Source organism: Canis aureus, chromosome 23 (assembly GCF_053574225.1).
Source record: "Canis aureus isolate CA01 chromosome 23, VMU_Caureus_v.1.0, whole genome shotgun sequence".
Classification (NCBI taxonomy): Eukaryota; Metazoa; Chordata; class Mammalia; order Carnivora; family Canidae; genus Canis; species Canis aureus.
In genome coordinates, this window is record NC_135633.1 from 24,929,007 (window position 1) to 24,943,359 (window position 14,353).

The 14,353-nt window shown below is 47.8% G+C and overlaps 1 protein-coding gene across 1 annotated transcript; it reads left to right on the forward strand.

Annotated features, from left to right (window-relative positions):
- The first annotated feature begins 12,745 nt into the window (after nt 1-12,745).
- On the forward strand, nt 12,746-13,750 carry LOC144295180 (olfactory receptor 52K1-like). Its single transcript, XM_077867627.1, has one exon. The coding sequence runs from the start codon at nt 12,746-12,748 to the stop codon at nt 13,748-13,750; it is 1,005 nt and encodes a 334-aa protein (XP_077723753.1).
- Nucleotides 13,751-14,353: the final 603 nt, after the last annotated feature.

A 14,353-nucleotide genomic window follows, 5' to 3' on the forward strand; every position in this document is an offset into this window, starting at 1 on the left:
CGGTTGTCCACGTGAGCATGGGCCCTGCATCCCCATCCCCGGGCCAGTGCACGGAGGCTGCTCCCCTCGCTCCCCTCGCTCCCCTCGCTCAGACGAGGATCATAAACAAAAGGCTGCTATTTCAGAGCTAACCAGCTTCTATGCAGCAGCCTGTTGACTCTTCAGAGAAGCCCCATGAGGCGCGAGTCGTATCCCTATTTCACAGATAAGGGAACTGAGGCACAGAGATTTTGAGTTCGCCCACCTCATGCGGCCTTTCCCTGTAGAGACGTGAGATTAATCTGGGCTCACATGACCACCACTGAACCTGCTATGTAAACTGCCCCAATCTAACTTCTCCCAAGCTTTGCTTCTTCCTCTGCAAACTGGGGGTGTTCGCCTATCGATTCCATGAGATTGGGAGGCTAAAGACAGCGCGTTAAAATGCCTATCACAGTCCTGGCCCAGGACACGTTCATTCGGTGGCTGTGGTTAATACTATTTTATAGCACGGTGGAATGGATAAAGCACAGATCTGGAGCCCCAGTTCGCAAAACCCGATTGCTCCCTCCATGCATGCCAGGCTCTGTACCAGCCCTGGCCTTTGCAGTGTCAGCTAGAGGCTCTCCCTGCCCTCCCCGAGCAGGAGACAGAACTGCGCAGGTTACTGTGAGGCCTGAGCATCATCATGTAGGTAATCACGGTCTGCAAATTCTAGAACAGTATAGAAATAGCCCTCCTGTCTCACAGAGGAAGAAGCTGAGGTTTGGGACCTCGAGTCCTTTGCCCAAGGTCACCAAGCTGGTGGTGGCTGAGCCTAGGGCTTTTCTGCCCGGGCAACGCTCAGCACCCTGGCAGGAACGGCAGCGTTCCTCAGCCTTAGGCCCATGTCACACCCGCAGGGCCACTGACACATACTAGGGCGGACCCCCTGGCCAGCGAGCGAGATGCGTGGGGCAGACCCTGCCTCTTCGTAGGAAGCTTACAACCAGGGGTCAATAGACAAGCAGGAGATACTCAAGATACGTGGGAAGGGGAGGCATCCCGAGGGAGTGGGGCTGACAGACGCCTTCCTGCCTCTCCCCGTTCACGTGTAACCTCTGAGCTCCGGGACCCTCTCTCTTCTGCTTCCTTCACCTCCAAAGGAACCCATGGCCTGTGCAGAAATGGCAAGATTGCTGTAGACGTGTCCTGCAGCCCTCATCCCGTCAGAGAACATTCTTAGCTGGTCTCCCCTCTCTGCCCCTGAGGGAAGGTCTGAGCTCCTGACACAATGGAGCCGGCACCAGAACTAGAGAGCTCTGACCTTCATTGCCTGGCAGCCTTTGGCCCTGGGTGGCAGCAGAAGGGAGCTGGGCCTGGGGCCTTCCAAGAGCCCCTGAGTCATTGGTGGCCAACGACTTCCTCTGCCAGAAAGGACCAAACCCTGCAGGAGGAGGCTGAGAAGCTGGATGGGGAAGTTCTGAGGAAGTGACCCAGATTGATCCAAGGTCCCCTGGGGAAGATGTGGAGGGAGCTTAGAGGAGATACACACACACACACACACACACACACACACACACACTAAATGTGGGAACCAGCAGCAAGTAGGGCCTCAAGTCAGACAACCCAAGTTCAAGTCCCAGCTCTGCCACTTACTGTGTGCACAGCTTTAGACAAGTGTGTGACCTTTACCTCTTTCCTGCTCCATAAAATGGGGACAATACTAGGGTTAACCACACAGAGTTGCCATGAGGATTAGAGAGATCGTCTTAGCTCGTTTTTATGGAGTCCATACCATGTATGAGTAACGGTACTAAATAAGGTACAGTCGTTCTCTCCTTTGATGCTCAGGACATTTCTGTAAAGCTTTGCTTGTTCATAGCTTCACGTAGCCTACTGGGTACTCAGTAAACATATGTTGAATAATTGAATGGATTAATGTATTCATGAATGTATGAATGAATGAATAGAGATAGGGTTGGTGTTATTGTTCTGCCCATTTTTCAGAAAAGCACACTGAGGCTCAAAGAGAGACGGCAACTTGCCAGGACCCACACGGAGCTGGGTCTCCTGCCCTGGGCCCTGACACCAGCATGTTCTGATTGACTCAAGGTTTCGGTCTGAGGGGTGGGGTGGGAGGGTGGGAGAGTGGCAGGCCACACCAGGAATGTCCAAGGGGGAGCCATCTCAAACTCTCCCTGCCAGCCACAGACTGCCCCTGCTCCCCAGGCACCAGCCCTGGCAGCCTCTGCCCGATGTGGTGCTTGGGTGCCACCTTGTGGCTTTTCTGGAAAGTGCAGGCTGCACAAGGGCTCGCCAGGAGGCGTCTGGGTGAAGAAAGCCAGCCCCGCAGCCAGAGAGCCGCCGGTCCACAGATCCCGGGCTGGGTACCCAGCCCAGACATGGACAGGGAAGGACAGTCTGCTCCAAAAGCCTTGCTCAGAGACCAAAGGGCCCTCAAAGCAGTGCAGGCACAGGTGGGGGCAGGGGGTGTTCATGTGTCCAACAGGGATCTTGGCCTCTGGGCTCTCTAGAATGCCAACCCCACATGGCTCCTCTCACACAACACAGACACACGCAAGAGCCATACAAGAACACTCCCAGATTTCCCACTCTCCACAGCCTGAAGTCTTTGGATCTGTAGTTTGATTTTTTAGGACGAGGGTGTTCATCCCAAAGGACCTTCATAGTAAAGTTCTCCTTCCTTCCTTACGTACATGAGACCCATAGAGGGATGAGCCCAGGCCAAGTGGGCCCAGCACCAAGGCCCCCAGACTGTCGGTCCGGTGGATTCTCAGTTAGGACCCTTTCTCTTACAAATTAAACAGAAAAGCAAATATGGTGATTCAGTCATGGATTCATGCATCCTGGACAGTCTAGAAAGAACCGCCCCCCTACTTCCCATTCCTGCAGAAATCTGGGGGCTCCTACAGGGCAAGTTCTCTGAGCCTGTTTCTCTATCCGTAAAATGAGTTTAATGATCACTACCTTGCAAAGAGTTGTGAGTTTTAAATGATATCCGGCCTGCACAGCCCAGTGGAGGAACCTGGCCAAGGGCAGGAGCTGGCTAAATGCACCACCCCTTCCTCTAGTGCCTGGCCAGTCAGAGGAGAAGCCAACTGAGGGAGCCTACAGGGGGCTAAAGGCCTCCAGCCACAACTAATAACAGGGCTCATGGCTGGGCATGGCCATGATGCCCATGGCTCTTCAAACTCAGGCCCCAGGCTTGGGCAAATCAGGGAAGACCCTTTCAAATCAGGCAGCTGGTGCCCGGTCCTCGGGCCCTGACATTTCTTCCTTTGGGCTCAAAGATAAATCCACAGGTGAGTCTGCTAGGAACTATGGGGTACCTGGGGCAGGGACACACCCTTGCAGGAGGCAGGGGGCCAGAGGCCAGCCCAGTTCCACCTCACCCCCTGCTGAAAGACCGCTCCTCAGGATCCTCCCTCTAGACAAAAGGAGGGTCCCCAAAGCCTGTGGGGAGGGACCTCTTTCTTCCCTGCATAGTTGATTTGAGAGCTGCCCCACCAGGAAAGGACATTCCCTCATCAGAGCCAGGGCCTACTGGCCAGCTACCCATGGAAGCTTTCCCCAGCCTCCTCCCCAGATGAGGAGCCAGGGGTGGAGAGGCCAAAGGATCTGCCTGAGGAGACAGAGACCCATTTTCAGGACTGGACGCAATAATGTTGATGGGATGTCACGCCGAGGGAGCAGGGGGTACAAAGTAAGGAGGCCTGTTAGCCTATGTCCCATGCCTGCCTCACATGGGGAGAATCACCCCAACATTCTAGTACTGAGGGGCCTTCCGGCACCCCAGCAACCAAAATGGGCCCAGTAGACACTAGGAGCCAAGGGCAGCTCTAGGCCTGATTCTGCTACCAAGTGGCTGGGAGACAGCTGGCGTCACACCTCAGCTTCTTTGACTATAAAGTGGGTGGTGCCTCCACCTCCCAGGTGATGAGGAAATCAAACCAGCTGAGATACTTGAAAGAGAGTAAATCTTACATTCAATGTTTCATCACTAATAATAAATAAATAGGCAGGAGGAGACTTTTGGAGGTGGTGATATGTTCATGGCATAGGTTGTGGTGGTGGTGAAGTGGGTATATATCATCTCCAAACTCATCAGGTTGTATACAATAAATATGGTGTGTCATCAATGCCTCAATAAAGTGGTATTTTTTAAAAAGGAGCTTCCTAAATTATAATCACATGAAGTTTCTTAGAAACATCAGAAGTGATCTAGGAAGGAAAGACCCAGTCCTCCTGGTATGGAAGGAAAAACAGAGGCCCAAGGGCATCTACACCAGAGCCTAGGTCAGACCTCAAACCTCTCAACTTGCTTCTCCGCGCTGCCTCCCACCTGGCACCAGTGGATGCGGTGGGGAAGAAAGAGAGGACAGGTTAGGCATTCCAAGGAGCCCTGCCCAGAGTGGATTATGGCCAGAGACCAATCTCAAGGACTTCAGTGAGACTCCTGCACCCAAAAATTCTCCCCATCTACTCCATGTGCCAGGATATCCACTACCCATCCTCGGGGAGCCAACTGGATCTCATCAGAAAGCACATTTTGAAATAGGGAATCCTGACCACCCTGACTGGGAGAGAAATCTAGAGAGGAGAGTTTAGCACAGCGCAGGTCATGAGAGCCAAAGGGGTGAAGGGAGGGGAGACAGTGGACACATGGGCTGCCCCCAAGTCCTGGGGAGGAGTGGGAAGCTGTCAGGGAGGTCCCAGGGCAGTTGGGCTGCCCGGAGTGCCCCCCACAGTGGGATGCTACCCGAATCCTGAACCCAAAGACTCCTCACAGTGTAGCAACTCAGATCAGCTAGTACAAGAGCAGTCCTGCAGCAGGTGGCCAAAGCCACACTTACTGTTCTCCTCTCATTCTATTGAACCATAGGTATAGAGGGTGTGGGTTGAATGGTGCCCCCCCCCCCCAAAAGGTATGTCTAAGCCCTAACCCCTGGAAGTTGTGATGTGACTTTATTTGGGAAAAGGGTCTTTGCAGATGCTAATTATTTTTTTAAGATTTTTATTTATTTATTCATGAGAGACACAAAGAAAGAGATAGGCAGAGATAGAAGCAGGCTCCAATATGGGACTCGATCCCAGGACTCCAGGATCACACCCTGGGCCGAGGGCAGACGCTCAACCGCTGAGCCAGCCAGGTGTCCCTGCAGATGCTAATCAAAGAATCTTCATAGGAGATCTTCCTAGATTACCCAGGTTGGCCCTAAATTCAGTAACAAATGTCCTTATAAGAGACAGAAGGGGGATGCCTGGAAGGGCAGCCTGGGTAGCTTAACGGTTTAGCGCCTTCCTTCAGCTCAGGGCCTGATCCTGGAGTCCCTGGATCAAGTCCCACATCAGGCTCCCTACATGGAACCTACTTTTTTCTCTGCTTGTGTCTCCCCCACACCCCCCATTCTGTCTCTCATGAATAAATAAATAAAATCTTAAAAAAAAAAAGCCAAGAGATGAAAGAGAAGGCCACATGAAGGAGGCAGATATTTGAGTTTTGCAGCACAAGCCAAGGAGCACATAGCACCACCAGGAGCTGGAAGGGTTCTCCCCCAGAGCCTTCAGAGAAAACACAGCCCCGCCAACACCTCGATTTCAGGCTTCTAGCTCCAGAACTATGGGAGAATAAAGTTGTGTTGTCTTAAGGCACCCAGTTTGTGGTAGTTTGTATGGCAGCCCTAGAAACCATACAGATTTTTTAAAAAAGAAAAGAAAAGAAAACATATAGACTTAAAAACAGCCAGCAAGCAGTTCTCGGAGGTCTGAGCTGGCCACAGTGAGAGCTGACCCAGTGCTGTGTCCAGCAAGAGCCACCATTGCCCTGGGCTTCTGCCTTCAAGCCCGGGTCCCACCCTGAGAGAGGGGCACAGACAAACTGGAGGGAGCCTAGCGAGGGACCCTGTTGCCAGGGCTGCCCCAGGGGATCCAGGGAGTAGGGGACAGGACAGCCCAAATGAGAAGGGGGGTGCTCCTGAGGTATGCCCAGTCTAGTATGAGAACATCTCTTCTCTACACAAACCTCATGCTTGGCCCTGGGGTGTGAGCAGGGTTTGGTGGCTCCTGATGTTACAGGATCTCTGTCCCCTTAGTGCCCATGGCTCTTGGTCACATCACTTTGAAGAATGAAGAGGTAGACCGGACAAAGGGTGGTGGGCACCAAAGTGGTTATTGAGCAATAGTATAAAACTCCCAGAGGGGACGCCTGGGTGGCTCAGTCGGTTAAGGGTCTGCCTTAGGCTCAGATCATGATCCAAGGGTCATGGGATTGAGCCCCACATTGGGTTCCCTGCTCAGCCGGAAGCCTGTTTCTCCCTCTCTGCTGCTCCCCCTGCTTGTCCTGTGTGTGTGCGTGTATGTGTGCACCCGGATGTGCCAAATAAATAAATAAATAAATAAATAAATAAATAAATAAATAAAATCTTAAGAAAAAAGAAATTTTTAATAAAACTCCTGGAGAGGGAGGGGGACCCAAGAGGGCTGTCCTCAGTTTCTAAGTTTAGGGGTTTTCATGAGCTCTTTCGCGGAACTGTCTTAAGCAATCAGGGTGTGCTGAGTCATTCCAATCTGGGCTTTGGTCATGTGTGTGTCTACCTATTAGGTTAATGTCTCTGTGCTGATGGCATTTTTTTGCTGACATCTGGAAGCTTATGTCTTAACTGCCCCTTGCCTGTGATGGTGACAAATGCTTTGTGGTTAACTGTCTTATTTTAGGATGTTTTACAGAAGTCATTTCTGCAAAGGCTGCACAGCTAAATGTTAGTGCCGTCCTGTCTAAGCTGCAGAACAGGATGTCAGTGCTGTTTTATTTTAGCTGTCCTGACTCCATATTTCCTTGTTGGGGCCCTGGCCCTGACTACCTAACTGTTCAACTAACTCCTAACACTGTTTGATGCCTCTGAGACCCTCCAACCCTGACAGCCCACCCACCACCTCAACCCACCAGGGCTAGAGCAAGCCAAGCTAGATGCCCTTACATGGAAGGGATACTCCTGGACTCCAAACCAGAGGGTCTTGACTGGTTCCTGCCTTCACCCCCACACCCAAGGCTTTGGATTCAACCATGCCCACCATCATCACCATTCCTGCCCCTGCTGTCAAGCCTCACCTTAGCCATCTCAGGCCCTCCTTCTCTCTGCCTCTGGCTGGTGCAAATGTCCCCTTGTCCACAAAGCCTTCCCTGACCCCACTGCTCTGGGCCTGGTGGGGGAAAATCTGCCCAGAGCAGTAGTGAGTTAGGAGTGAGGTGGACAGAGCTAGTTTGCCACAGATCTACTGATCTGGGATAAGCCCCCAAAAGTCTCTGACTCTGGGTAACCCACCTCTGAAGTGGGGTGATAACATCCTCACTTTAAGAAGGCCTCCCACAACCTCATTCTCCTGCTTCCCATTCTTCCCTTTCTCTTTTAAACATCACATAAATGTCCCTGTTCCTTCAAAAGTCCCCACATAGCAGATGCTCAATAAAAGTTGCACTTCCTTGGAACTCTTCACTTCTCATTCTTGACATGTACAGCCTGCCCCCTGGGCTGACCAACACCCTGCACTTCATGCCCTGACCTGCTGTAACAGAGCGCCCCCAGGGTAGGCTGCAGCCTGGGCTTGGGGGAGGAGGTCTGAATTCCTCTGTTTGTGTTGAATTATACCCCTTTGGTTCCAGAGCACAGACTTTGGGCAGCCCAGATCAGTAGGAAGGGTCTGGCCTGGGCATCAGGAGACCTGGCTCCAGGCTGGTCCTGGGAAGGTCCTAGGAGATTGAGGAGTTATCATAGGGCCAGACTCCCCAGGGAAGGATGTGGTGTGCATTTAAGTGAACTAAGGGAGCCTCACCGCTTCTCTCCACTACTGCCCGCTGCTGCCCAACTGTGCTTAAGTGAGTATCAGATCAGGGGGTCACTTAGGATGTCAGTGGGGCTAGGGAAGCAATGGCAGGTGTGGGGGTCAAGCAGGGCAGGCACAGGAGGGAGGGCAACTTGGACTCACACCCCTGGCTGTCATCTCTTTTCTCTGGATGATCACACCATAACCCCATCTGCACCAATGCCCCCTCCTCCCCAGCTCTGGTCTCTCAGAAGGAAATCCTCTTTAAGCCTAACCTACATTCCTCCTTTTTTAACTGAGCTCCATCAGTGGTGGGAAATCTCCAAGAGCTTTGTTAATCCTCTCTTTCCCACTCTCCCATCTTGCTTTTCTTACAGTTTTCTTCCATGGGAATTTGGCCAAGTCCAGTGTCTCCCTAGAGATGTGGTAACAGTAAGCAGGACCCTAACTTTGGAGTTCTGATCTCACCTTCACCAATTCTCAGCTTCCATCATTAGACTCAAATCAGACGTCCTCTGCTCTGAGGAGCCTTTCCTGTGCCCAGAGGTTGAATTAGAGGTCTCCCCTGAACTCCTGTAGCACTCTGGGTCTTCCCATTGGAAGCAGTGCGGGCACTGAAGCCCAGGTAATGCACCCATAGAACCCCCAGTGCCTAGCAGAGTGCGTGGTAAAAAAAAAAAAATCTATCTCAAATGAACAAGCAACATTGATTAATATTAGAAACAAGAATTCTAACAAAACTGAGGACAAATAAGTATACTTTTTCTTATCATTATTCTTTAACATTGTCATTGAAGTTCTTTTTTTATGAAATAAGATATATATATATATATATTTTTTTTAAGAGAGAATACAAGTTGGAGCAGGAGGGGAGGGGCAAAGGAAAGGGAGTCAGAAAGAATCTTTTTTAAAAATTTTTTTAAAGATTTTATTTATTTATTTATTTATTTATTTATTTATTTATTTATTTATTTATGAGAGACATAGAGAGAGAGGCAGAGACATAGGCAGAGGGAGAAGCAGGCTCCCTGTGGGAGGACTTGATGCAGGACTTGATCCCAGGAACCTGGGATCACGCCCTGAGCCGAAGGCAGAAGCTCAACCCCTGATCCACCCAGGCGTCCCCAGAGAGAGAGAATCTTAAGCAGGTTTCACACTCAGCATACAGCCCAACATGGGGCTCAGCCCAGGGCTTGATCTCACTAACCTGAGATCATGACCTGAGTTTAAAGCAAGAGTTGGACACTCAACTGACTGAACCACCCAGGCACCCCTGAAATAAGATATAAAGAGAAATAAAAATCTAGTTTAAGAGGCACATGGGTCACTTAGGTCAGTCAGTTAAGTGTCTACCTTTGGCTTGGGTCATGATCCCGGGTCCGGGGTTAAGCTCCTCAGTGGGCTCCCTGGTTGGCAGGGAGTCTGTTTCTCCCTCTCCTTGCCACTCTTCCTGCTTGTGTTCTCTCTCTCTCTGTCAAATAAATAGATTTTTTTTTATCTAGTTTAAAAAAAAAAGAGGATAATTCTCCTTTGAATATCCGATAAAATCAATTGAAAAAGTTTTCAGGGGGATCCCTGGGTGGCTCAGCGGTTTAGCGCCTGCCTTTGGCCCAAGGCGCGATCCTGGAGTCCCCGGATTGAGTCCCGTATCGGGCTCCCGGCATGGAGCCTGCTTCTCCCTCCTCCTGTGTCTCTGCCTCTCTCTCTGTCTATCATAAATCAATCAATCAATCAATCAATCAATCTTTAAAAAAAAAAGAAAGAAAAAGTTTTCAGTTAATAAGGAGAATTTTTAAAGTATAATAAAACATATAAGATAAATGTACAAAATCAATAACTTTCCATATAAAATTTTTGCCAATTCAAAAATACAATAGAAAATTATCATATTCTCAATGGTAACTAGTAGCAAAACACCTACAATGAACTTAATAAGAAATGAAGGAGACCTATTCATTACTCAACAAATACTGAGTATCTGCTATGTGTTCTGTATCTGGTGCCTGGAATATAAATGTGAATGAGTGGATAGACTGCCTGCTACTGTGAACCTATACTAATAAAACTAAGAAACTGGGCAGATCGGGTGGCTCAGCGGTTTAGCGCCGCCTTCAGCCCAGGGTGTGGTCCTGGAGCCCCCGCCCTGTTGGGCTCCTTGCATGGAGCCTGCTTCTCCCTCGGCCTGTGTCTCGGCCTCTCTCCCTCTCTCTGTGTCTCTCATGAATAAATAAATAAAATATTTTTTAAAAAACTAAGAAACTGCTAAGAGATATAAATCAAAACTTTTTTTCAGACACCATACTTTGATACTGAATGGAAAGATTGAATGTTGTCAAGACATCAACCTTCCACAGAATAATTTATAGAACTAGGGAAATCTCAATTTTTAAAAATCACAAAAGGATTGTTTTTGAGAATTGGCAAAATGATTCTAAAGTTTGGAAGAAGGCAGCCCCGGTGACGCAGCAGGTTTAGTGCCACCTGCAGCCCAGGGTGTGGTCCTGGCCACCCGAGGTCGAGTCCCATGTTGGGCTCCCTGCATAGAGCCTGCTTCTCCCTCTGCCTGTGCCTCTGCCAATCTCTCTGTGTCTCTCATGAATAAAAAAATAAATAAATCTTAAAAAATAAAAATAAATAAAGTATGGAAGAATAAAACTTGAGAATTACAAAAATAATTTAAAACAAAAGTACTTATAAAACTGTTTCATTAAAAATCAAAATAAATGATGAAGCTATAGTGATTAAAATAGTACATTACTCTCTTACGACTCAATAATAAAAGACAACTCAGTTTAAAACAAGCAGAGGATTTGAATAGACATTTCTCCAAATAAATATACAAATGGCCATTAAGCACATGATAACATGCACAACATCATTAGCTGTCAGAAAAACACAAATCAAAACACCTTGGATGGCTGGAATTTTTTAAAAGATAATAATAAGTATGGACATGGACATGGAGCAATTGGAACCTTTATACACTGCTGGTTGGAATGTAAAATGATGCAGCTGCTTTGGAAAACAATCTGGCAGTTCCTCAAAAGATTAAACAGAGAATAAACACCGAGCAATTCCATTCCTAGAAATGAAACATATGTTCACACAAAAGCTTGTACATGAGTGTTTAGAGCAGCATTATTCAAAATAGCCAAAAAGTGGAAACAACCCAAATATCCATCAACTGCTGAGTGGATCAATAAAATATGGTATATCCATACAATGGAGTACTCTTCAGCCACTAGAAAGAAACCACATACTCATGGCTACAGCATAGATGAAACTTGAAAACATTATTCTATGTGAGAGAAGCCAGCCATGAAAGACACACTGCATAATTCCATTTATATGAAATGTCCAGAATAATCAAATCCACCAACAAAGAAAGTGGTTGCCTAGGGCTGAGGGGACTAGGGGACGTAGGGAGTGACTACCAGTGGGTCAAGGATTTCTACTTGGGGTGATGAAAATGTTGATTGTGGTAATGGTTATACAACTCTGTGAATTTATTTAAAAACCATTGAATTGTACACCTAAATGGCTAAACTATATAAGTGATTATACCTCAATAAAGCTTTTATTTAAAAAAAAATAGCATGGTATTGGCACAAGAACAATCAGAACATCACTACCTATAAAACAACCCAACCACGTATAAGAACTTAATCCAGGGTAATGATAGTAACACAAAACAACGGAGAAGATGAAACAGGAACAATTGTTTAACTACTTGGGAAGAAATATATCAAGTTAGATTGTCACTTTGTGACAAAAATGAATTTCATGTGGATCAAAATTTAGTATGAAAAAATTAGACCATATTTTAAAGAGGGAAAAAAAAAACATAAGAACAAACTATTTTAATCTTTGAATGAGAAAAGACTTGGTAAGCTTAAAACCAAGAAAAGAACTCACAAAGAGAAATGCCAATAGATTTCATTTTACAAAAAAAAAAAAAAAAAAAAAAGATTTCATTTTACAAATTTAAAACTCTTAGTTTAACATCAGAAGCAAAATAAAAATACTAACAATATTTAGAAATTTTGTTTCAGTAGATAAAAAGGGATAATAATTTTTTTAAAGATGTTATTTATTTATTCATGAGAGACACAGAGAGAGATAGAGACACAGGCAGAGGGAGAAGCAGGCTCCCTGCAGGGAGCCCGATGTGGGACTCGATCCCAGGACCCCGGGATCACAACTTGAGCCAAAGGCAGAAGCTCAACCACTGAGCCACCCAGGTGCCCCAGGGATGATAATTTTAATAATTAAATTCCTAAGGAAAACACTTAGTCCCTTATATACATGGGCAAAATATAATAATGAACAAAAATATCACAAATGAGAACTTGCAAATTAAAATGAGAGAGTATTTTTCAATCATGAAATTACTAAAAATATTCTTTTTTTAAGATTTTATTTATTTATTCATGATAGACACAGAGAGAGAAAGAGAGGCAGAGACACAGGCAGAGGGAGAAGCAGGCTCCATGCCGGGAGCCCGATGCGGAACTCGATCCCGGGGCTCCAGGATCATGCCCCGGGCCAAAGGCAGGCCCCAAACCGCTGAGCCACCCAGGGATCCCCTAAAAATATTCTTAAGTCATAGTAGTTTCATCCTAGTATCAGTGATTCTGCAACAAGTCTCATGGAACTTTCTCAGAAATCTATTCGGCATGTTCAAAAGTGTTCAGATCATTTGACCCAATAATCTTACAACAAAAATTCTACCCTGAGGACTATATTTGAAATGTAAAGATTTATTGAAAGCTGTGTATCTCATTATATCATGACCCTTAAATTCTCCTTTTTTCTTCAGGAATATAGATTCATGAAGACCAAAGCCTGGTGAAGGCAGGGCAGGCCCCGGTGGGGTCAAGGTACAGAAACCAGGCCTCCTGTAACACTTGTCTTCCCAGAGTCACCCACCTCCCCGGGGAAGATGTCAGCGTGGAGCAATGGCAGCTCCAATGTGTCCTATAGCAGCTTCCTGCTGGTGGGCTTCCCGGGGCTGCAGGAGTCCCGCGCCCTCCTGGTGCTGCCCTTCCTCAGCCTCTATCTGGTGATCGTCTCTGCCAATGCGCTGGTCATCCACACAGTGGTGGCCCAGCGGAGCCTGCATCAGCCCATGTACCTGCTCATTGCCCTGCTCCTCGCTGTGAACATCTGTGTTGCCACCACTGTGCTTCCCACCATGATGTTCAGCTTCTCCACCTACTTCAACCACATCTCCCTGCCTCGCTGTCTGTTCCAGATGTTCTGCATCTACTTCCTCATTGTCTTTGACTGCAACATCCTCCTGGTCATGGCCCTAGACCGCTATGTTGCCATCTGCTACCCTCTCCGCTATCCCAAGCTAGTGACAGCCCAGCTGCTGGCTGGCCTGCTGGGCGCGGCAGCTGCCAGGAGCACTTGCATCGTTGCTCCCGTGGTGGGGTTGGCCTCCCAGGTTCGCTTCTGCCGTTCACACATAATCCACCACTTTGCCTGTGAGCACATGGCCCTCATGAAGCTCTCCTGTGGGGACATCTCCCTGAACAAGACTGTGGGGCTCACTGTCCGCATCTTCAACAGAGTCCTGGACATGCTACTACTTGGAGCTTCCTACTCCCGCATCATCCATGCCGCCTTCCGGATTTCATCAGGTAGAGCACGTTCCAAGGCCCTGAACACCTGTGGCTCCCACCTGCTGGTCATCTTCACCGTCTACTCTTCCACCATGTCCTCATCCATCGTCTACCGTGTGGCTCGCACCGCCTCACAGGACGTGCACAACCTGCTCAGTGCCTTCTACCTGCTGCTCCCGTGTCTGGTGAACCCCTTCATCTATGGAGCCAGGACCAAGGAAATCCGGCAACACCTGGCCACTCTGTTCCAAAGGGCACAGCTACCAGCGCCCCCTGAGAAGCCCCAGTCTCTGCCTCCACACGGGGAGCTTCCCACCTGACTCTCCGGGACTTCTGGTCCTACAATCACTCTCACCATCAAGTGGGTAGATGTGCCAGTGAGTCATCCCTGCTGTATTTTGGCTTTGACTCTCTACATTTATCTTTGCAAGTCTTTTATCTGTTTTCTGAAAATAGCTACTAATCCAGAGCTATACAGTAACCAACTGCAAAGTAAGCTTCTGTCTCTACCTTCTAAATATTCTCCCCTTCTTTCTGCATGTGATTTTCATTCATTCATACGTTCATTCATCAAACATATATTTTACCTACATCATGCTAATCTCATGGTTGCAAAGAAAGAAAGAAAAAAAAATCAGTCTCTTCCCTGAAGAAAGCTCCAGTAAGAAAGCTCCAGTCTATAAAGTTTCCAAGGTATAAAGACATGGAATGTTCAGCAATAGGTTTATGTGCAAACTCTGTGGGAATATAGAAGAAGGACAATTACTAAGAACACTTCACAGAGAAGGTGAATTTGAGTTGTGTTTGAAAGATAAGATAAGGTATTTGCTGGAGAGGAAGGAGATAGAAAAGGCATTCCAAGCCAAAGCAGCAGCATGAACAAAGGCACAAAGGCATAGGTAGACGCAGCTGAGTGGGGACTC

Bases quoted from the DNA above. Each gene is read 5' to 3' on its own strand.
- LOC144295180 (XM_077867627.1), top strand. From the start codon at position 12,746: ATGTCAGCGTGGAGCAATGGCAGCTCCAATGTGTCCTATAGCAGCTTC.